Raw genomic sequence first — 24,926 nt, forward strand, 5'->3', positions numbered from 1 at the left:
CTTACTACCATTACCACATTAAAGTACGTTCGGTTCAGTTAAAATGACGCAAACGAGGATTGAGTGAAAGCGTCCTGAATTAAACTCATTTTTATGTTATTTCAGATGTTGTTTTAGTCATTGTGCTCTTGTCCTTTGTGTATTCTTAAGGTTTTGTTTTTGTGTTTCATGTGCTCATAATTTTATTTATTTTACAATGAACTTTGCGTCTGTTTTGATAAGTGCTTTCTAACAAACAAAAAAACTGAACTTGGAAGCAAGATAAATGTAAGAGGCAGATAAGATGGATATATTTGGGATTCAAAAGTGTTACTGGTCAAGAACAATGACATTAACAAGAAAAAGATATTATATTAAAGTGTGTAAATTAGATTTTGGGCGAACCAGCTGATGCCAGCTGTCCTCACTTGACCCAGAGTTCAGCTGTGTTCTTGTTCCGTGGTCCGACCAACTGACGGACCTGGACTCCATAACCCTTCATTATGTTTGAAATGACATTTAGAGGGCTTGTCTTACTTTAACTGTGGATGGTTTTACTTTTTTATCCCCCATAACTGGTTTCTCTGGCAAACGTCATTATAAAAACAATATACTTTATTTGTCCCCTTGGGGGAATTCGTTTTTTGGCATGATCAACTGGCAGAAAGTAGAATCGTCTGACTTCCTCTCTCTGACAGCAGACACATAAGTCAAGTCTCATCTTAAACCAACAGTGAATGTTGCCCATTATTTTTCCCAAACCTAAACCAAGTGCTGTTATTTCCCAAAATGAACCAGACATAAGGCAATAAAGAATGACCTACACTACGGTTGAAACGTCTTATTTTAACAGAGATAAGACAGTATAATTCATTTGAAATAGTTTTGACCCCAAAAGAAGAAGAGAGACATTATTCAAACTTCCATTTATTGGACGTCCCCATAGTGTTGCATTACAGGGAGAATACTGTTGAAGTTGGATGTTGAATTTGTTTTCCAGTCCAGAAAAGCGTCAGTGACGCTAAATCATTATTCTCTGTAAATATTGATTTAGTCTCTCTGATTGAAGAGGTCTGAACTGTGATTAGTTCAGCTGATATTCCAGCCGTGCTAACCCTCGACTAACCTTCTGTTTCTGTTGTGAAGTCTGAAGAAGAGCTTTTTCTAAAGTGTAATCCAGCTTGTTGTAGGTTGCTTTTATTGTGAAACTATTGACACTGAAACAGGAAGCTGTTCTTGTTTAAATCTAAGCTTCCTGTTTCTTTGACCAATGTTATTCCGCTGTTGTTCAGAGGAACTTTGTCTCTTTCAGTTGAACCATTGAACAGAGTTCTCTTCTCCGTCTACTCAGCTAAAGGACGTATACTAGTGAAAATACTTTCTAGAAGATAAAAGACATCCTCTCTGACATCCGACTCACACAATCAAGCTTTGTGTGAGGAGATTACTAACTTTGTAATAGTAGTGTATTTAATCTTTTAGATAAGAAGACTTGTGGGGGTCAGTATGGAAAACTACTCAGTATTTCCCAGTCCACCACGTCTTTGAGTACATTTTCCTTCTAGGGATGGGTATCGTTCGGATTGTTAAATACTAGTACTCTTATTGATACTGCTTATCAGGTAGATTCATTATTGATTTTTATCGGCTCTTTTTGATTATATTGTGAGAAAAAAGACGACTAATTAAGGAGGGAACAGATATTGCTTCATTATTCTTGTATGGAAACAAACAGCAATACAAGAAGTTCCAAAATCATTAAAATACATTCTCATCTTAACAATTATCTAAGTGATTATATTTCATTGATTATCCAGTTCTTCTGATCAAACTCGGTATGGCATCGCTAACGTTAACTAATCGATGTTCTGCTCGTTGTCCAGATGTTGAGATAAACTGCTGCTGTTGTGAGGGTTTGATTGAGTTTGAGACAAGGAGAGTTCTCAGCGTCTGCTGGAGGAACACGTAGCCTCACTTTGGATCTTTGTGTTCTCTCTGCCATGATGTGAGTCTCAAGCTGTAGTGAGCCGGAGTCGATGTGAATGTCAGAGTAAAGGCAAAGACAAAGAGACAGAACGAGGACGTTTATCACGAGGACATCTCTCTCCGTTACTTCTAAAGTACCGACAGCAGAAGTGTTTCTGCTCTGCTGCCCGTCTGCAGTCGGACCATCATAACCGTTCTCCATCCTTCATCAGCTCACCTCTGTCATCGGGCCACCAGGCTCCATTGATCCTCTAATAACCTTATGAGGAGATAATTACACCATTTGTAAGTTGCCCGACGGCGTTATCGACGGCCGCGTTACGCGCCGCTCGCCAACACTTAATTCATTTTGCAACAAACATCTCATATACAAAAAAACGCAGGTCAATACGGTTTGGGCTGCGCATGAAATGCATCATCCAAATGGGAGAATTATGCAGATGTGGTTTGCAACATTGCAGAGTCTGTGTTTTCTTTCTTCATAAAGGGGTGTGTTCTGTACCGGAGGGGTGTGACGCGAATACAAACCGACCAAAGAGCAGAGTGCAAAGTTTGAAAAGCAACTTTTCAACCCTAAAGGAGGAGAGAATTTCTGTTTCTGTGTTATTCTTACTGTTCATCTGTTAGTTTAAGCCTAGTTTTGATCTCCTTCTCTACTTTATTATGAGAACCATATGACGGCCACTCCCATCCTGTTTTTGTATTTATCAGTTTATATCTCTTTCTTGGTCTTTCAGTTTGACAGAATGAGCATTATATTCATCAACATGCAGAATATAGTCAAACAGCTCCACAGCAAATAAACTAAACTGATCTACAAATCACGATCACTTTGGTAAGTATCCTTATTAATGTGCTGAGAAAATGATATCGTGTACTGAATATTGTTTTATGTAAGCCTGGATTTATTCCAATTAGCACAGCCCCTGTAACAGCTTGTTGGCACTGTTCGCCATGAATCTTTGAATGTAAACTTTTCATTTAAATCAATCTGTGTTTTTGAGAATTGATAAAGTATCACAAAAAATATCACTATACTCAAGTGTATTGATATTTGCTTACACCGTTACTGAAGCAAATACTGGTAAAACATTTTTTTTAGTTATTTCCTTAAACAGCTGGTAACTGTTGGTTTTATTAATTTATTAGTTTATATTTATTAGGGACTATTTTCAGCAGCGGATTAATCCACATTTGGTGCTGTAGTGAGTATTTGTTTGTTGGATTAAGTGAGAATAAACTACAGTGTGTGTGTTGATGGTGACAACTGGAGCTCTATGAGACATCAGACTGTGTTAGCAGATACATTCAGCGTGGCATTTACATTTATACACATATCTATATATATATATATATATATATATATATATATATATATTATTATATTGACGTCAATAAAATGTAACCGAGTTAATGGGAGGAAGTTTGACTGTTTGTGCATTTAAGTGTCTCTTTGTCTTCCTCTCTTTACTGGTATGAAGTACAGTTCAGATTATGATGCCAGAGCTTTGTTAGTAATCAATAAGGATAAGTTACCAGAGATAATAAAGTCTTATGAAATCAATAGAGGCAATTATAATCATGGTAATAACAATATGTCACGTATGAAGCACAGAGGAGTTCACTGCAGAGGTTCCTCACTTCCTTCTCTCCTTCCCTCACACATATTTTTCCTCTCTTCTTCCTCCTGTACTGAGCTCTTCCTCCTTCTCCTTCTATTTTATCATACTCTTCCTCTCCTCTACTTTTCCTTCACACTTATCTTTGAATCTCTTTTTCTATCTTTCTATCCCCTCTTCCATCCTCTCCTCTACTTTCTCTTTTCTCCTCCATGCCTCACAAAAGGGGTAGAAGATGAAATAAAAAGAGGACGAGGAGAAAGACAAAGACGTGGAGAGATTTCTCCTCTTCGTCGGTGCACATGTTGTTGTTGTTAGATGGCAGCCGAGCTGCGGAGCGTCAAGCCGACAGGCTGTGATTGGATGGAACGTGCATGAGTAAACAACCACAGGGTGTGTGTTTGTCTTTGATGTGTGTGTGTGTGTGTGTGTGTGTGTGTGTGTGTGTGTGTGTGTGTGTGTGTGTGTGTGTGTGTGTGTGTGTGTGTGTGTGTGTGTGTGTGTGTGTGTGTGTAAGAGAGTGATCATGTGCTTTGGTTGTGTGTGTGTGTCTATTGTGTGTGTATATTTTAATGTACTTGAACGAACCCTAACTGTCACTTTCTGGCAACTTGATGACGTTTTAATTCAGGCTGATTCCGGATAGAATTTCTGTTAATTATCTTCATGTTTTGAATCCAGACTTGTATCAGTTTTCTGAGTTTCATCACATTCGACTTAAATCTAAATGAAGTGAAAACAGAAGTATTTTCTCTGCCTCCTTATTGTCATTTTGTGTACTAGAGTTGGTTCCCTTTTTAAATTAATAGCTTTTTTTGTTTGTTTTAGTTTTTAAAGGTCAATAAATAAATATAGTTCAAACATAAAGGCATTCTTCACCTGATTTTCCTTTCATAATATATATTTTTTATTGTAAAACAGACTCTTCTGCAATTAAAGAGCCTTAACCTAGAATGAAGATCTCTAGAAGATTATAATATACATTATTAATACTATTAATTACTAGTCAGAGAGGTTGAGGTCATTAGAGGCTGCAGTCGTTCAGCAACATGATGGTGTTTATATAAAAGAATAAAGTATTTTGAATTGAAATGAAATACATTTCACTAAATTGACATAATTGGTGTAAAAATATATGTTTAACACAAATCTTTGAATTTTCTTATTTTTTTCCTCTCATGCCAGATTTACATTTTCTGCTATTTTTGTTTTGTTTTAAGAATGATCTTTATCTTGATTTGTCAACAAAAGAGTTTTACTTTAAGATTTGGTATTTTTGCCAGATTCATTAGCAGATACAGAGCTACAGGGAGCTGTGGCTGTACTGGCCAGGTCCCAGTCTGAATGTGCTCCGTCGGTGCTCTCTGCACCAGTAAATGTTAAAACTTTAATTGTCTGTTCCACCGAGGACACAAAGACACAGCCCTGCTGTCTCCAGAGCACAGTTTTGACGTCACACTCGCCCTTTGTGGGCACAGCAGATAACGATGCCACGGAAAACCCAAATGCAGTTAGCAGCAAACAGTCTTTAATTCAGAGCAGAGCTGCTGTCCTTCAGTTTACGCACAAAAGAAGCATAATCTAATTTCAGCTAATTTGAATGTGAACAAACTTTGTTCACTGCAGGCTGGAACAAAAGAGAATCCTCATATTCTTAGTTTTCCCTCTGCCAGGGTGTGTGTTGGTGCAGCGTATAAGACCACATGTCTTCACATGGTCAGAGACCATATTTTTAAGGCTATTTAGTGTTGGAATGTGGTGTTATCAAAGACCAAGTCACAAGACAAAGACACTTTCACATTTTGAATCCTGTGTTCCTCTGTTGATCGTTCACTTATCTCTTGTTATTTGTCAAATATGTGTTAAAGAATCAAAGTAATCAAAGTATTTCCTGATGAAATATCTCTTCTCTTCTATAAAACGGTTTTAAATGTTTCATGACTCTGGGGTATTTAAAAGTTGTAAGTGGATAGCATTAGCTAACAGAGTAATATGGAAAAAAGACAGAAAGAGAAGCGTGTTTGGATATCAGCGGGCGAAAAACTTTTAATTTCCAAAACCACGTGGCCGAGGTCTGATTGATTGGAGGGAAGCGTTGGCGATGCTCGACCGGCTCTGTGCCGCTGCAGCACAGCCTTGACAGAGCTTTGCAGGCAGGTTAGCGTGGAGTTCAAACGCTAGCGGCAACGTGAACCGCTGCACTAAAAACCTTAATATAAACTCTAATCTGCAGGCCATGTGATATAAAACACTGATTATGTTTGGGACATATAAGTATTCTCAGTCATCCATATTTTGGTATTTTAGCTGTCAAAGAAAACTCAAGTACTGAAAAGTTTCACCACAAACAAACAAGGAAACAACGGAATTGTAAGGGTATCCCATCACGGACTGATTTTGACCTTATGGAGGCCCTCGATAAGCAGTCAGAAGTAAACCACAGTTATAGGATTTATCCTCTGAGGACCATGAACCGTCTGTATTAGATTTCATGTCAAGATATTTGACTTTGGGCTGACATGACGAGCCACTCAGCTAACGCGGTTGAAAAGATTATATATTTTTTTAAATATAGTAATACTAGTGTGTGTGTGTGTGTGTGTGCGTGTGTTTGTGTAGAAGCTGCCACGGTCCTGTCATGAGCGATGTCATGTAAGAGAGTCGTTCCATCTGTAAAACAAACCGCTTTGTGGCCAAACGTCTCTAATTTGCAATCAGCAGGATCTCGTTTAAACAGCGACTCTGTGAAAGACGACCTCCTAATTAAATTCATTCCAATTTAGATTCCACAGATTAAAACTCTTCATGGTTTTCTTTTGTAAGAAAACAAAAATGAAATGTGAAAGTTTGTTTTTTTCCCCCCTCGGTCTGTCAAACCCACAGAAAAAACACAGTTTGAATAGAAAAGCTGTAAATAAGCTGAGTGAGCAGAAAACTGGAGGAGACAACAAAAATAAATTAGTGACAGAGAAACAGAGAGAGGATGGAAGGACGAGCGACAGAGACGAAGACACAAAATATTCCTTTTTTTTCACGAGGACATAAACGTCACATCCCGGTTTGTCAAAAACATTTCAACGAAAGTCGACTTTGAGAGGACTTTAACAAACAACCTGACTCTGTGCATCATGTTCATGTTTTTTTGACAAACAAAGGAAATTTAAGTCTGATTAATGAGAAAAAATGAATTATATAAAATGTTTTGCCCAACATCTGAATGAAACATGAAGCAGCTTGCATGCATGAGTTTTTACAGGTTATAAAATAAATGATTGTTTTGTCAAAGAACTACTATTTTCTGACAGAAAATAAATAAGAACTATTATTAAGAGTTTATATTTATAAATCAAATTAAAATCACATGAATATGTTTTAGATTGATTTTATTTTGCATAAACATGAACATCACCAGATTTTGGTCATGAGGTTTTCATGAAATCAGCAGAAAGATGTTGAGGTTAAGATTCCTGGATAAAAGATAAGATTCATAAATGTGTATTTTTGTTGTTTGCAGAGGAAGAAGATGATGAAAAGTTTTGATGGGAAACGCTGGTGTTGCCTCATGAAGAGGAATAGAAGACGTCTTCCAGTCTTGTTTTGACTGGCTCAGTTTTTCAGACAAATGAATCAGACAGCAGCAAGTTTGTAAAAGAAAAAAAAAGAAACTTGCTTTCACTGCGTTGTTTTTGTGGCGAGCCAAAAGCTTTTCTTCCAGAGTTTAAATAATGTCTGTAATCAAATTAAAGCATAATCCAAAGAAAACTAAAGAAAGACATTTTTTTCTTGCAGACGGAGCGGTCGCAGAGCCGGGAGGTTTTAGTCACATTTACATTCTATCAGCTTCTTCATGAGGAACCTGAACATATCACTTTCTCCTCAGTGTAAATATCAGACAGATGTGTGTAAACAGCAGTTATCTGCTCTGGGAATCAAACTTGTGATTTAGAAATGTCTTGTTACAGTAAGTGTCCAGTCGTGTGTGGCGTAAACCCCTAAAGGTCAATGATTATTTCCACTGTTTTGAAACAGATGTTCATCAAACCAACGTCCAGTAGAGGAGACACAGAGAGACAAAGATACAAAGTTCATAACGTCTTAAAGGTGAGCAGTGTTCACTCACAGTTTTCGTCCTGAGCGACGCACTGCAGCGGGATGCCGAAGAAGGAAGTGTAGGAGTCGTTGTACCAAACCAGCAGCTCTGTTCCTCTGGGGATATCCATGCACGCTCTGTAGAAGATACAGGACCTGCAATGACAACACAGAGGAGCTTCATCAGAAAAGAGCCTCACTGTTGTGATTATGAGACATTAACGTGCAGCATCCTGATAATAATCTGACTCAAATATCGTGAAATCAGTTCAGTGTGAAGAACAACAAGAAGAAAAACATAATATAAGAAAAAGGAACTTAACACCGTGTTTTAACTGGAAAATGCTTCCTTTACTTATTCAAAAAATACATTCAAAGTCGAGTTTCAACTTCAAAATAATAGTTTGGAGCAGGAAAACCGATAAATTGTCCGCAGCCTGCAAAAAAACAAAAACAATTCATCAATCTGAATGAACAATCTCTGACTCTATTACAGGCTGAACACACTGGATAACTATTGAACCAAACATCCAACTTAAAGTTATTATTCATAAATGAATAATACTGGATTACTGAACATCCAACTCAAAGTAATAAACACTTAAATAAATATAAATCTGATTAATCTGAACAATAAACTCAAAGTAATCAAATTAAACTCTCAACAGAGAAGAGAAGGAAACAAGCGCCATCATCAGGAAAATATGTGTTTGTTCTCACCGTATTTATGAGCCCTGAATTCGGCAATCTTTATGGTTGAGCCCTGAAGAACTGTTGCCAATACTAGATTGTGTCTAATAGCAGATATTAGATATATTACTTTCATAATGATATGAAGAGTATGTCACATTAAAGTTCAGCAGCAGCACCTGCAGCATCTTAAAACTTAGATTTTGGTCATTTTCTTGTCTGTAAAATGACATTTTGACCCGTTGGCGGCCCTAGAGAAAAGAAAACAGTTTCTCCTCTGGGGACCATGAATGTAGCATAACTCATGTCTATCTGGCTTTAAGGTGTTTGGACAACTCATTTGATTGAGTGTTGAACAAACCGTCTGTCTGACAACATCATCATACTTAAACGGCTGAGTAATAGACCCGAGTCCGTGACTCTGTCCAGGTCTGATTTTGTAAATGTTTCCCCCATCTGATAACGGCTCGATTTCCCATCTGACCAAACCCAAATGATTTATGGGAAATATCTGGTGTCTCTCACTCTGTTTGGGAGCAGCTAATGGCCCCGATGTTGTTCAAACACGCAGCCAGTGAGCTGACTGGTTCCTGGGTCACACCGACGCTAAAACAACACCGCCTCCACCCAAAAACATCATTCTAACAACGTGAGCAAAGTCCACGCTTACAAACCACGATTCCATATCCAGCACAAACTATTATGAAAACAGTTCCCACGTGTTTCTTTAGTGGCAGGGTGTCAGACGGAGAGGTCACAGGTTCATCTCCCACACGACTCCCATGTTTTTACTGCCAAAGGGTCTTCGAGCCAGAAGACTAACTACGCTTTGAGGCGACCACTTAGAGTGAAAAGAAATGAAAAACCACAACTGCTCTTCAATGTCCAGCTAATTCAAATCCACACTGAGTTTCCTCACATGAGAAACGTACAAATAATTACATTTGACGTGACTTCACAAAAACGCCTCTTGATGCAATTTAAAGCTCATTTTCAGAATGTTAAAATCAAATGTGAAGAAATACACAAAGATAAACAACCATACTGGTGATTATTAACATTTTAGCCTATTAACTTAAAACAATATTGATTCTAGATCCCTGCCGACCATTTTCAAAACCAGCTATTCAACTATTCATTTTTAGACTGATTTCCTTCCTTCAAGGTTGACGATTGTTTCATTTAATTTCTCTGCAGGTAGATAATCCACCACAGTGACAAACTACACAACTTCTGTCAAAGTGACTCTGAAGGGATGGGGGGGGGATAAAGAGCAAGGAAGAGAGTCTAAGGAGGGTAAATAACTAAAAAGAGATAAAGACAAATAGACAGAAAATACCTTTTGTCCTGTCTCCACCTCTTAGTCAAAGACATGCAGCTGATCTGCAGTCTCATAATGCTGATCATGCTTATGTTCAGTTATTGGATGTGCAACAGATCCTCAAAAAAGGGTTTGTATGATATCCCCCCAAAATAACGTTTATAAATAGCGTTTTCCGACTAAAATCCAGAACACGTGTCAATTTCCAATCGTTACATGCATATGGCCTTTTCAAAATAAACTTCCATCTTCACAGGAAACCCGTTGGGCTAAGGCAACAGAACAAGTTAGTTAGGTTTAGCAAAAGATGGTGAAATACTTAGTTAGGTTTAGGAAAAGATTGTCGTTTGGGTTAAAATAACTACGTCATTTGCATGACTAAAGTATGCAACATTGACTTCTCTATTCACATATCATACGTTCAATTTTGTGGGATACCTACCAATTAAACATCAGAAGCAAAATTTGATACCGGCATAAACTCACATAATTGTGGAATCATGCATTTCCCCAGTTATTAAAGTGAGTGAAAGAAAAGATAAAGATCTGAAATGTTAGAGGAGAGCAGTTAGTTCAGCCAAACAGTCAAACTCAGCCTGCTGAGGATCTGTGTGTCAGAGTGTGTGCGTGTGTTTTATTAATTCTTTCCACACCAGGAGAGGGGTGGGGTGGTGCTGGAACCATGTGAAAACACAGCTAGGAGGCTATAAATCAAACATACCCAATGACCTCCCAGGATAAAAGGAGAGAGAGAGGGGTCCACAAACATGCAGCGGCTTGTATGTGTTTAAAACAAATGTATGTGTTTAATACATACTGGCTGGTACATTCAGGCGGGGCCGTGTTATAAATCAAACACATCCAACAGGCTCTCAGGTATGAAAAACAAAGACCCCCGCTGGCCTACAGCAGCGTGGTGGAGTTTAAAGCCAGTGGGACGCAGCACCGGCAGCTCTCTGATCTTTCTTCTGTTTTCACACAAAGCAGAAATTGCTTTATGATCAGCTGTTAAATAATAACATACATACGCACAGCGTGAGGTTATAAAACAAACAACCCAAATACCTTACAAGGTGTAATAATGTATTTAAAACAGTCATGCTGACAAAGCGTTACACAGTCAGTCCGCTATGTCACTGTGGTGTGGCCCGACCATAGGCTGCATGTAAGACGTGGACGTAGTCGCCGTGACGTCACCCGTCTTGAATAACGACTGTCACCATGTTTCATCCCCTGCTTTATGGTCTGTTTGACTGTAAATGGAGCATCATTTACTAAATGAACATCATGCTGTATTGAAGAAGACTTGAAACTAGAGATTGAGACCATAAACTCATGTTTACAATGTTTACTGAGGGAATAAATCAAGAGAGAAGTAGAGTCATTTTCTCATAGACTTCTATACAACCAGAGGAGTCGCCCCCTGATGGACAGCAGAGAGAATGCAGCTTTAACACATTCGGAGGTTGCCGCCTGGGCCAAACTCAGCCACCATTTTCTGGGGTTTGTAGAGACTACGACCAAAATGACTTTACAGGGAATTAGGTCATCATCAAACAGGTCAGAGAAGCAAAAACCAGCAACTGATTTAAACGGACAGGAAGGAAAATATGTCAATGGAGCAAGCTATGGGCCATTCTTCAGTGTATTAAACAGAAGTGGCCCCAAAAAAGAACGTATACCAGAATGCAATGCAGCGCTGGAGTTTAAATAAGGAGGTGAACTGTCTCGATGCTCATTATCTGATAAAGGAAGCTGAAGGCCAGAAGTCCAGTGTCTTTTTTCAAGCAATAGCCCGTCTCACTTCGGATGGGGCTTTTTTTGTTTTTTTTATGAACAGGAAGTTAAACCAAGAGCATGACTTTGATGGATTTAAGCAGCATTCACACGTGAATACCTAAAAGTTTCCTTACTGGAAATGATAAAGCTGTTTTCATTTCTTTGGCTGCATCCTGGTACGGACGAGTTCTACCAGTTTTTCTGAGCCTTGATCAGAAATGGCATGCACTCACACACCTGTTACCGTCTTCAGAGGAACTCATTACAGCCAACTTTGCATATTGGGTTCTTTCCAATCAGATGCCCTCAAGTTAAAGGTCAGACCTCTCCACTGAAACTGGCTGGGCAGAATCGTTTACATACTTTGGCACTTATGCAATCAATGTGTCAATCAATTCTGTCCCAATAGTTCCTTGTCAGTGAGATGGCCCCGCCCACTCATTGTTGGCATACTTACCTTCGCTGGCCAAAAAAACCATCTTGGTGAGCTGACTGTATTTTAGAGCTGGGACTTGATTACTACACTGTGAGGAAGAGTGCGACGGCTGGAATTATATCTGGTGAGTAGATTAAACAGATGCAAAAATGCAACAAATGATAAGATGTATAGAATATGTCTGTGTATGGAGCCAACAATGTTAACTTGAAAAAATTCTATTATCTAAGTCTATTATGTTGTTATTATTATAATAAGGCTATTTTTATCATTATTATTATTATTATTAACTAGGTAAAGAAAGCAAGGCTGAACCAAAGTGATGTGTTGTGTCTGTCTTTCTTCATTCAGTTTGTCTTGGCTCAAGCAGTCATTCAAGCTGAGGTAAGACATTATTCAATTAGAATGTAGCCCTTTATGTCATGACAATGTTTGACACAAAGCTTGTTTAACGTCACAGGTATTTGCCAGTCAGTTGGTTGGAGTCTGTGTGTGTGTGTGTGTGTGTGTGTGTGTGTGTGTGTGTGTGTGTGTGTGTGTGTGTGTGTGTGTGTGTGTGTGTGTGTGTGTGTGTGTGTGTGGTGTGTGTGTGTGTGTGGGTGTGTGTGTTGGTTATATGCTGAGGATGCCGACATGAATCTTTGATGGGGCACATTTCATTTAATAATAATAATAATAATATAATAAATGATTGGGAAATGAGCCAAACATTGTGTTGACATTGACAAAAGCATATACTCTGAATATCACTGATATTTAACATACAACAAAATATCGAATTAGTTTTGCTAAGTTGGTCCGAAAGGTACGAAGGGGTTGAGGGTTGTGGAGGACTTTGTATGTGATGAGCAGACGTTTCTGGACTGTATTCTTTGTTGTATGGGGGAACAGTGGAGGGTTGTGACCTCTGGGGCAGGAGAGCAGACCGGACGCACGTATTGTAGTTTGTTGAGGATTTTGGTGGATGTGCTACAGGATGCTGTGGCAGTGGGACAGGCGAGAGGTGATGAAGGCATGGATGAGGATGTTTTTCAGAAGAAAGAAAGCATTTTTTGTGATGTGGTTGATAATAAAGTTATGGATATGTGGCTATGACTCAGCATTTGGCTGGATATCTAACATACAAGCGTTATCGAGCCACATATTTTGGATATTTGTAAAACTCAAATGACTCTTAGGCCCCAGGGTTGCTTATCTCTTTGGTACTGAACATTGTTGACAGGTTTGTTTCTGGGAAGTACAGTACTTGAGTTACAGTATTTATTTATTTATTTAAACAATTTTGTTTCCTTAAACCCAACAGGCACCAACTTTAACTCCTTAAGAGGAAACTCTCGAGGACAAAATGGCGAAATCAGCGTCTGGTAAGGAACAATCAAATGCATTGTTTAGTTTTTTGGTCATGTATACCCTGTTAGTCACGTCTGTCAAACATTGTTTGCTTTGTGTTCCATGAAAAAAGTAACGAGAAATCTGACCAGAAATCTAATCTAAACGTCTAGGTTTAGATATTAAATAACTGAACTGAACATAATGGTAGGTTTTGAAGAATCCTCCAGCATTGTTCCATCTGAGTAGCGCATTGGTTCACACACAAAATGTCTAAAGCAATAACGGAACATGGCCAACGTCATTTATTGTCCGAAAAGTGTTTTTCAACGTTTTATATTGAATTCAGGCACATATGAAAGTGTTGCAAACCTCGGCCAGGAGTTTGAGGTAAACTCAACCAACATTATGTTTTGTATCAGTAGCAACATCTGCAGTAGGATCAACTTATAAAAGCCAAATTATAAATGTTATTCTCTGACTGGCATGTGTTTATTATTCAGACATGTACTGTATCATGATGATGCATTCATGCATCATAAATATGTTCAATATCGACCTTTTGATTTGAAACAAATCAGTCCCCAGAGAAATGTTGGCATTATACGTTCCTGAATGTCTACGTTTCTGACATAAAATATGTTTCATACTTTTCAAATTAGCCTCATATCACGCTTGCAGAAACACTCTCCCTCTCTCAGATTAATAATACATTTCACATGATACTAAGAAACCGGTTTTCGTTATTGTCAATAATGAAAAGAGGATTATGCCAATTTCTCATGGAACTTTTTTCTCATGTTTTTTTGACAGGAGCTGAACTCAGGATTGCGCTTATTGGAAAAAGTAAGAATGAAAAGACAAACCTAACTGACTTAATCAACGGAAAAACAGATTGTTCTCGTCCGACAATGTCCACCCAAGTTGCACATAACACAAGCGAGTGGAGGAAAACAATCCTTACAGTAGTGAAAACGGCAGACGTGTTCAGTGTGTCAGTGGACAAAGTGAGACACGAGATGATGAGGTGTGTTGCTCAATGCCCCCCTGGACCAAATGTCCTGCTGCTGTTAGTGACGCCCTCAGATTTCACTGAGCAGGACGGACAAAAAATCAAGTTCATCATGAACTTCTTTGGACAAGATTCTTTTAAATACGCAATGGTCATCACAACAGAACATGATAAGATTTGGAATTCCTCAGTTGATCAACTCCTCCAAGACTGCGGACAAAGGCAGCAGAGAATGATCTTCGACGAAAATGATTTTCCTCACTGTGATCGTCAAGAATTGATGGAGAAAATTGAGAAAATAGTGGATGAAAACAGGGGACAATATTTGACCTTTGCTCGAGAGACTGATACCATTGTCACGCCTGTATGTGCAAACCCCCCTCTAAACCTGGTGTTGTGTGGGAGACATGGAGCCTGGAAGGCTTCACTGGCAAAAGCCATTCTGGGACAAAGAAAGGCTGGTCGATCTGTTGACTCCTCAGAGTGTGTTAAACATCAGGGAGAGGTGTGTGGACGTTGGGTTTCTCTGGTGGAGCTGCCTGCCTTGTATGGAAAACCTCAGGAGGCAGTAAAGAAGGAATCATTCAGGTCTATCTCCCTCTTTGATCATGAGGGCGTCCATGCCTTCATCCTGGTCCTACCTGTGGGTGGCCAAATTGCGGAAGACAAGAAAGAGTTGGAGGCCATCCAGAACACTTTCGGCTCTAGAGTCAATGATTTCATCAGGACTGTTTTTACTGTGTCGGCCAATCCCAACGTTCTGAAGGTACAGAAGATTCTACAGGAAAACAGAGACATCCAAGAGCTCATCCAGAGCTGTGGTGGACAATATCTTGTCTGCGACATCAAGGACAAGCAGCAGGTCTCTGAAGTTTTACATACAGTAGAAAAAGGGAGAGGATGCGGAGGCTTCACCAAAGATATGTTTCCCCAGCCTCCAAAGAATCCGGTTAGAAGACATGTGTCCGTCTTGGATAGTCAAACTCATCAGAGTAAAGGGTTTCAAAGGATGGCGCACAATACAATGTCTCTAATACAGAAACAAAAAAAACGTTTTAGTTGGGCACCTGGAACAAAGTCTCCTTGGATGGACCCGAGCAGAGAGTTACTTAGGCAGGAGCCGAGTAGAGAGTCTCCTAGGAAAGAGCCGAGGAAAGAGTCTCCTAGGATGGACCCAAAAACAGAGTCACCTCTCCCTAGGAAGGAGCCGAAAACAGAGTCACCTCTCCCTAGGAACTACCCGAGTAGAGAGAATCCTAGGATGGAGCCGAGTAGAGAGTCTCCTAGGAAGGAGCAGAGGACAGAGTCTCCTAGGATGGACCCAAAAACAGAGTCACCTCTCCCTAGGATGGAGCCGAGTAGAGAGTCTCCTAGGAAGGAGCAGAGGACAGAGTCTCCTAGGATGGACCCAAAAACAGAGTCACCTCTCCCTAGGATGGAGCCGAGTAGAGAGTCTCCTAGGAAGGAGCCGAGGACCGAGTCTCCTAGGATGGACCCAAAAACAGAGTCACCTCTCCCTAGGAAGGAGCCGAGTAGAGAGAATCCTAGGAAGGAGCCGAGTAGAGAGAATCCTAGGAAGGAGCCGAAAACAGAGTCACCTCTCCCTAGGAACTACCCGAAAACAGAGAATCCCCTAGGATGGAGCCGAGTAGAGAGTCTCCTAGGAAGGAGCAGAGGACAGAGTCTCCTAGGATGGACCCAAAAACAGAGTCACCTCTCCCTAGCAAGGAGCCGAGTAGAGAGAATCCTAGGAAGGAGCCGAAAACAGAGTCACTTCTCCCTAGGATGGAGCCGAAAACAGAGTCACCTCTCCCTAGGATGGAGCCGAGTAGAGAGTCTCCTAGGAAGGAGCCGAGGACCGAGTCTCCTAGGATGGACCCAAAAACAGAGTCACCTCTCCCTAGGATGGAGCCGAGTAGAGAGTCTCCTAGGAAGGAGCCGAGGACCGAGTCTCCTAGGATGGACCCAAAAACAGAGTCATGGAGCCTCTCCTAGGAAGGAGCCGAGTAGAGAGAATCCTAGGAAGGAGCCGAAAACAGAGTCACCTCTCCCTACCCGGATGGAGCCGAGTAGAGAGTCTCCTAGGAAGGAGCAGAGGACCGAGTCTCCTAGAATGGAGCCGAGAGCAGAGTCTGCCAGGACGGAGCAGAGAAAGGAGTGTCTCAGGATGGTGCTGTTGGGGAAGACTGGCTGTGGAAAGAGTGCCACTGCAAACACAATTTTGGGCAAACAACGCTTTCATTCTAAAGTCTGTCAAAACTCAGTGACACAGCTTTGCCAAAAAGAAACAGGGGAGATTGATGGGCGCCCTGTCGCTGTGGTCGACACCCCCGGCTTGTTCGACACCACTCTGAGTAACGATGAAGTTAAACAGGAGATTTTGAAATGCGTCAGCATGTTGTCTCCAGGACCTCATGTGTTCCTACTGGTGCTGCCGATCGGCCGCTTCACACAAGAGGAGAAAGACACCGTGAAACTGATCAAGAATTTTTTTGGCAAGAAGTCAGTAGACTACATCATTGTTTTATTCACCAAAGGAGATGACCTTGACAACGAAACAATTGAAAGTTACGTGGCAGAGAGTGACGAACCCCTAAAACAACTGACGAATGAATGTGGAGAAAGATACCACGTCTTCAATAACAACGAGAAAGAGGATCGTTCACAAGTCAGCCAGCTTCTGACCAAGATTGACTCAATGGTAAAGAAAAATGGCGGTGGCTACTACACCTCAGATATATTCCAAAGCGCAGAGGCAGCCATACAAAAGGAAATGGAGAGAATACTGAATGAGAAGGAAGAAGAGATGCAGAGGCGGCTGAGGGACCTTGAAAGAAAATATCAAGAAGATATGACAAAGGTAACTTCAATCCTTGATCAAGAAAGACAAGAGAGAGCCAAAGAAAAGGAGGAACACATAAAAAACCTTGAGCGTATGGAGAGGGAGAGAGAAAGAGTGAAGAGAGAAGAGGAAAGGAAAAAGAAACAGCAGGAGGAAGTCCAAAGACTCCAGTGGGAAGAGAAACTTAAATCTCTGGAGAAAAAACTAAACCTATCAGACATAAATGATGCTTCTGACAGTATGATTTTACTACAGGCTAGAGAAGACATGAGGAAAGAACAAGAGGCTTGGGAGCAGAGGAGGAAGGAATGGTGGGATAAACGATATCAAGAAGAAGAACAGAGACGAGAAGAGAAGAGAAAAGAAGAAGAGAAAATCAGAAGAGAATATGAAGAAAGAGAACGTAAAGAGTTACAGGAGCTCTATGTGAAGAAAACAGATGAAATGATGAGGAAAAATGAAGAGGAGGCCAGAAAGCAAGCTGAAGAGTTCAATGAATTCAGTAACATTTACACCACTGAAGTTTTAGTTGACATGGAAATGCATGCAAAGTATATGGAGGATCTGAGGCAGAGGCAGCAATACCAGAATGACTTGATAATAAGACGGATGAGCAAAAGCAAACAATACCAGACAGACATTGAGAAACTGAAGAAAAAACAAGAAGAACAAATGAAAGAGCTGAAGAGGCAACTGTTTTTAAACGAAAAAGAACATCTGAGCAAAGAAATGAACGATCTAAAGAAAGAACACGAGGCTGAAATAAAAACCTTGACAGATAAACACATGAAGAAAGCAATACAAGACAAGTGTTCCATTTTGTGAGATGTTTTTCTCTAACAGCGGCACGGATTCAGCTGCATGTCTGTGGGTTTCTGGTTCATGGGGGATTGAATATGTTGTTTTGTTTTGAACTTGTGTGTACACGTCGATGGCCGATATCAAGTTATTCAGATACCATTCCTTGATTTAACCAATGTCTGACATGAAATAACCATTAGATAACACATGCTGTATAGTTGTAAGTGCAATTGCGTTAATAAATATAGAGCCCAGTGACTATAAAAGCTGATGACCTTTAACTTTAAACATGTTCTTTTAACTGTACTTTTAAACTGATAGTTACCTATTTTACTTTTAATGCACAGGGACAAAAAAAATGAATGCATAAAATATAAAATGAAGTGTTTTTTGTTGTTTTCTCATGAATGTCCATTGTTTTTCCTAACATTAAATGTAACCATGTAAACATCCATGCTAACACTGTAAATATGATTTTTTTTTTTTACTCGTTCTTTTGTTCAGTTGTCTTCATATTACATAAGGTAAATACTGAATTTATAACCATATTTTAGGATAGTTAAGATGTAGTGAAATAGTCATTGAGAATGTATTTTCTGCACCATCTGCAAGTATACTCTCTTGTCTCTAGGAGGCTATTTTAAAAACATAGGAAGTATGTATGTAAGTTTGTATGAAAATCCATAAGCTTGTTCTACTTTGACAATGTCGAAAGCTGACAATCCACTGGCTTTGAAACAATGGACTCCAATGTGTTGCTGTGACAAAATGTGTTGAATTACTTTTCAGATTTGATGATTGATACTTTAAAACAGATTTAACATATATGTGTATTACATTACAGAGGGCTTTGAATAGTTACTTATGTGTTATGAATAAATGTAAACTCAGAAGCTTACATAGAATTGTCTTTCATTTGCTGCAGTTAGTTCTTAACATCATATCAGATGTCATCATAATGGTTCATTCTTTTAACATGTGGGCTGATCATGTGAACATCCTGCTGTGGACACGTTTGACCGGTTTCCTTGTTTACAGCCAACGCTGTGCAGCACAAAAGACTTTGCTTTGTTGTAACACTATTTGTCTTGTGAATTTCTACATTAAAGATCAGTCCATTACATCGGATTTGGATTCTGTGTGTGTGTTTGTGTTTCTATGGTTGTATGGATAGTATGTGGACAGACAGAAAGAGATGTTATCTCTTGTGACAATCTAAAAAAGGTAATATTATTATTATAATTATTAATAACTATTCAGGATATAAGTAGTAGTAGCACTAGTGTTAGTGCATGAAGTGATAGTATTTAAAAATAAATTGTATAATAGGCTTTTAGGCCTGAAACTACCTGACTAAGCCTCCAGACTTTACACACAGGAGAGAGTTCATTATTAGTCCAGCCAACCACGAGGTTAACAGTGACCCCACGTGATCGATATGATATTCCTAACATTTCATTCACTTTGTTTCTCAGACTTAGCCTAGACACAAATTGATAATTAAATTGCTCAACTCAATTTTATTTCTTTATCTAGCACCTTTCACACAACAAGTGTTTCACATACATTTTTTTAAATAACTTAAAAAAGGTACATCAATAAAACTATAGTGTGTTCAAAATCTATTGCTATTGCTGTACTTTCAGTGTAGGCGGCAGCTTGTATGAACAAATGAATGTAACGTCACAGAAATTAAGTCAGCTGGGAAGTCACAGTGTCAGTTCTGGTCTTACAGGAATTAAACAATGAAGATGATCTGAAGATTAATTTGGCTATGAGTCACAGAGTTCCACAACTTTCACATTTGATTTTATCTTGATGGGAAAGTCTTTGTGCTCCCCACACCTGTTCCAGTCTTCGGGGAAATTCCCAAACTGCAGGAAATGGAAGATCCCCTTAGATTCATTCTTCATAAGTTCTGTATCCTTGTTCAAGTTCCTGTCCAACTGTGTATTATTCCGCATACAACTCTTAAAATAAGTGAAATTGAACTTTGTTAAAAAGTCGGCATGTTTTTGCATTTTTAAAAATACTTGATGTCACTTGGCCTGTTACTGTCATATGTCAAACCCTGGCTACCATAAATGTTTTTTTATTTATTGACAAAGTTTTATGGCTCCACGCTAGGACAGCAATGACAGAGACATAATATTTGTCTAGGTTCTCTGTCCGTCCATACGTATGTACGTTATGTGTGGTCGATTCTAGGCAACATGAAATCTTATGAACGCCTGGTCTACCTGGACTTGAGAAAAACAAATTAAACTTTGGCGGTCAAGGTCACCGTGACACAACATCCATCCCATTCTCGTGATTTTGATATCTCAGGAACCTTTCAGCGAATTTCTTAAAAATTGGAACAAACGCCGACTTTGACTTTGAGGATTTTGGTAGTCAAAGGTCACTGTGACCACACAGACACATTTTCGGCCAAAACTAAAGAACTGATACAATAATTATGACAATTTTAACACAAATGTCTAAAGGGATAAAACAAACAGACGGATGTAAACTGCTTTTGACTTCATAGCAAAGGTATTTGCGAGGCGGTATTTCATAGGAACAGTTCTGGTTACACTGGGCTGTGTCATTCTTGTCATTCCTATGTTGGGCACAGCCCTGTTGGCTCTGCTGATAAAAGGGCTGTCAGGTCAGGTTAATCGCATTATGGAGTTTCGACTCTGATGTGCTCTGATGAAAATTTACGCAGCGGGAATTTCACCTGGTGAGTAGTCAATCGGAAAACAAATTCAACTTGTCTATCTAAATCTATTACAGAAATGACATCATTCCATGGATTAATTAATTAAGTCAGTGTATTTCTAATCCTCAAGTGTCAACTGAGATGGACCAAAACCAAAGGCTGAGAGAGTATGAGAGAACTCCAAAAGAATTGGAATAAGAGATAAACTACTCGGGTAAGTGCAGAATGTTCAGTATGTCAAGAGGAAATAGAGAACATAAATGACAGCAACCAGAAAAGTTATATCTTTTAGATTGTCTTTTTGCCTGAATGCTGAAATTCATTTAAACTGTTTCGAGATTAGACTTCAAACCATTTGAGGCATTCACATTTTTACCAAAAAAACTGCATGTCTTAACTTAGATGAAAAGGCAAGTTAATACATGTACTCAGACTGGTACAGGTATTGTGTTTACTTGGTGACTTTATCTCTGCTTTTTGATATTCTCATTTTACAGATAGAAATACCCCATAGCTGCTGCATTTGTATTTCTCTACCACACTTTGGCGCCGCAGTGACACAATGGCAACATCAGCATCCGGTAAGTGTTGTCTGTTTGCAAGCAGGTATATGTTATGACTAGAACCCAGCAAGACAACGGATAATAGGTTGACGACACAAAGAGGGATTGTATAAGATGGCCACGGGCCAACAAAAAGGTGGAATGTTCTTGGCACTGACTACCTGCCTAACTTTGTAGTTTCAGTTGGCTTACCTCAGTTGCTTGGTGCCTGATGGATGCATACCAAGCAGTTGTTTAAAACTTTACTGATAACATTGTAACTTGTTATTCTCCCATGTTATTTTGATGTTGATGATTCATGTAGCTTTATGGTCAAATTGTGTCTTTTTTATTTTAGACCAAAGACAAACACCATGTTTCCAGGTTGCTCTTACTAGAAAACTAGAAAAGCAACTATTATATAAACTCAAGAATAGAAGGTATAGGAATTTGCAAATTTAAAACAAAGAGTAAAATATAATCTGTTCCTAGCTTATTGCCTAGAATATTTTTATGATATCAATATATTTTTATATTTTCTGCATAAAAAAGTCTTTCCCTATAGTATTAGCGCCACAGCTCTCATGCCGCTAAAATATTTTGTTTAGGATTTTTCTATTTGATTTAATTCATGTATCTTTTATTTTGTCAAGTTGCTGTAAGTGATTCAATGCCAAGATAAAACCGTAATTCAAATTAAATTAACTCCATGCTCTTTATGTCAATCGATGAACATATCCTCATTTATTCTCAGAAGTGGAGGGGCAATAATATATTTCTACATTTTTAAAACGTTATCCCATTAATTCTGACCGTCTCCATGCATTAATGTAGGAACCACTGGGGAAAAAATGCAAAAAAGAGAAATTATGAAAAATTAGCTCATGAAGTTAATATTATTTTTATAATTATAATAAAATAATACATTATATATTTTGTTGTTTTACAGCATCTGAACTCAGGATTGTGGTGTTTGGAAAGAGACAAAACGAGAAAACAAGACTAAGTGGCTTCATCACCAGGGAAATAGACAGTCTGAATCTGAAAGTGTCAAAGCAATGTACCGCCGCCTACGGAGAATGGAGGGGGACAAAATTAAGAGTCGTGAATACCTCAGATGTCTTCAGTCTGCCTGACGATAAAGTGAGACACAAGATGAAAATGTGCGTGGCTCTTTGCCCTCCTGGACCAAATGTCCTCCTGCTGTTAGTGACGCCGTCTGATTTCAACGAAGAGGACGGACAAAAATTGAAGTTTATTCTGAGCTTCTTTGGTCAAGATGCTTTTAAATACTTAATGGTCATCAAAACACAAAATGGAGAGGTACACAATTCTTCTGTGGACCAAGTCCTCCGAGATTGCAGACAACGGCAGCACAGCATTGACTTTGACCAAAACGGTCTTGCGGATCCTGAGTATAAAGAACTGATAGAAAAGATGGAGAAAATAGTGACTGGTAACAACGGAGGACATTTAAACTGTACTGAAAAGGCTGATCCAATATCAGAATCCGTAACTTCCAAGACAACACTGAACTTTGTGTTGTGTGGGAGATATGGGGCCTTGAAGACCTCAGCAGCTGATGCCATTCTTGGGGACAGAAAGTTGAGTCCAACTACCTACTCATCAGAGTGTGTTAAACATCAGGCAGAGGTGAGTGGACGTCGGGTTTCTGTGGTGGAGCTGCCTGCCTTGTATGGAAAACCTCAGGAGGCAGTGATGGAGGAATCTCTCAGGTGTATCTCCCTCTGTGATCCTGAGGGCGTCCATGCCTTCATCCTGGTCCTACCTGTGGGTCCCCTCACTGATGAAGACAAGAAAGAGTTGGAGACCATCCAGAACACATTCACGTCTAGCGTGAATGATTTCACCATGATTCTGTTCGGTGTCGAGTCAGATCCTAATTACCCGGATGTTGTGAGATATCTGAAGGAGAATATGCACATCCGGGACCTCTGCCAGAGCTGTGGAGGTCGATATTTGGTCTGGGACCTTAGAAACAAGCAGCAGGCCTTGCATGTGTTGGACACTGTGGATAAGATGGCTGGTTCATCCAGATGTTTTACAAAGGAAATGATGGCCAAGCCCTGGGTGGACAAGGTTGCACAGAAAAAACATGAACTGAATAGAGAGTGTCTCAGGATGGTGCTGATTGGGAAGACTGGTTCTGGAAAGAGTGCAAGTGCAAACACTATTTTGGGCAAAAAATGCTTCAGATCTAAAGCCTGCTCAAGGTCGGTTACCGAGTTTTGCCAAAAAGAAACAGGAGAGATTGATGGACGGCCCATCGTCTTAGTCGACACCCCCGGCTTGTTCGACACAACTCTGTCCAACAATGAAGTTAAACAGGAGCTTGTGAAATGCGTCAGCATGTTGTCTCCAGGACCTCACGTGTTCCTACTGGTGCTGCAGATCGGCCGCCTCACACCAGAGGAGAAAGACACCGTGGAACTGATCAAGAAGTTTTTCGGCAAGAAGTCGAAAGACTACATCATTGTTATATTCACCAGAGGAGATGACCTTCAAGACAAAACATTTGAGAGTTACATAAAGGAAGACAGTGAAGGCTATGTTGGAAAACTCCTAGATGACTGCGGAAGAAGATACCAGGTCTTCAACAACAGACATCACAATCGTGCTTCAGTCAAAGAGCTACTGAGCAAAGTGGACTCAATGGTGAAGAAAAATGGTGGCGGCTGCTACACCTCTGAGATGTTCCAAGAAGCTGAAGCAGCCATACAAAAAGAAATGAAGAGGATCCTGAAAGATAAGGAAGAAGAGATACAAAGAGAGATGGTGGACTTTGAAAATAAACATAAAGATGAAATTCAGGCCAAGAAGCAAGAATTGGCAGAACAAATGACCAAAACTGAACAAGAGAGTGAACTGAAAACCAAACAAATCAAGATGAAGGAGGAAAACATTAAGAAGGAGCAGGAAAAGATGAAGAGAGAAGAAGAGGAGAGAAGAGCAGAGGAAAGGAAGACAAAGATGCAGGATGAAATTCAACAAATGGAGTGGAAACAAAGTCTTACTGCTGATGACCAATCAAAGATGCAGAACAAAGAGGGGATGGAACAAATGCAAGAGATTTGGGAGAAGCAACGGATGGAAAGGTGGGAGAAACTATATCGAGAAGATCAACAGAGACAATATGAGGAGCAAATGCAGCTTCAAAAGCTCAAAGAAGAATATGAACAAGAAAAAAGCGAGTATGAAAATAAAATAAATAAAGATCGAATCAGAAAAGAGAAAGAAGAGAAAGAATTAACTAAATTACAAGAAACTCTTATGAAAAATCTGCTACTTATCCAGAATAAACATGAAGAAGAAGCTAGAAAGCAAGCGGAAGATTTCAATGAATTCAGACAGAGATACACCAATGACTTTGAAGCTCTGACGGAAAAGCATGGCAAGGACCTGGAGCATCTGAAGGAGAGGCATGAAAAACACAACGACTCGCTAATACAACAACTGTGCAAGGACAAAGCGTATCGGAAAGACTTTGACAGATTGAAGACAAAACAAGAGAAAGAAAGGAATGAGCTGACGGTGACACTCCATCCACCAAACACACAAAACATGTACGAAGAAATCGATGAACTAAAGACCAGACATCAGGAGGAAATAAATGAGTGGATACAAGACCATGTGAAGAAAGCCAGGAAAAAGAACTGTCCCATTTTATGAGCTGTTGCGAGATGTGACAACAGCAGCACAGTTTCAAACTGCGAAGATATGAGATGTATTCTTTTACTTTTTTCCCTGTTATACAAGTACAGAGTCTGATATAAGTA

The 24,926-nt window shown here is 39.6% G+C and overlaps 2 protein-coding genes across 2 annotated transcripts in view; one reads left to right on the plus strand and one right to left on the minus strand.

The window, feature by feature from the left end:
* The window catches only part of prdm6 (PR domain containing 6), a 74,965-nt gene that overhangs the window by 15,072 nt on the left and 34,967 nt on the right, over positions 1 to 24,926 (minus strand). The window contains exon 6 of the mRNA XM_054610914.1: positions 7,705 to 7,829. Coding sequence (XP_054466889.1) covers positions 7,705 to 7,829 — 125 coding nt within the window. The remainder of the gene's footprint in view (positions 1 to 7,704; positions 7,830 to 24,926) is intronic.
* LOC129101793 (GTPase IMAP family member 8-like) lies at positions 13,245 to 17,907 on the plus strand. The gene is made up of 3 exons (XM_054611719.1): positions 13,245 to 13,263; positions 14,042 to 15,239; positions 16,392 to 17,907. Exons 1-3 carry the CDS (start codon positions 13,245 to 13,247, stop codon positions 17,905 to 17,907), a joined length of 2,733 nt encoding a protein of 910 aa, XP_054467694.1.

This window comes from Anoplopoma fimbria, chromosome 13, assembly GCF_027596085.1.
Source record: "Anoplopoma fimbria isolate UVic2021 breed Golden Eagle Sablefish chromosome 13, Afim_UVic_2022, whole genome shotgun sequence".
Lineage (NCBI taxonomy): Eukaryota > Metazoa > Chordata > Actinopteri > Perciformes > Anoplopomatidae > Anoplopoma > Anoplopoma fimbria.

What these genes read in the sequence shown, in the direction of transcription:
- LOC129101793 (XM_054611719.1), top strand. An exon ending in CAAACTCATCAGAGTAAAGG is followed by an intron (nt 15,240 to 16,391) that starts GTTTCAAAGGAT and finishes GACGGAGCAGAG; the next exon opens with AAAGGAGTGTCTCAGGATGG.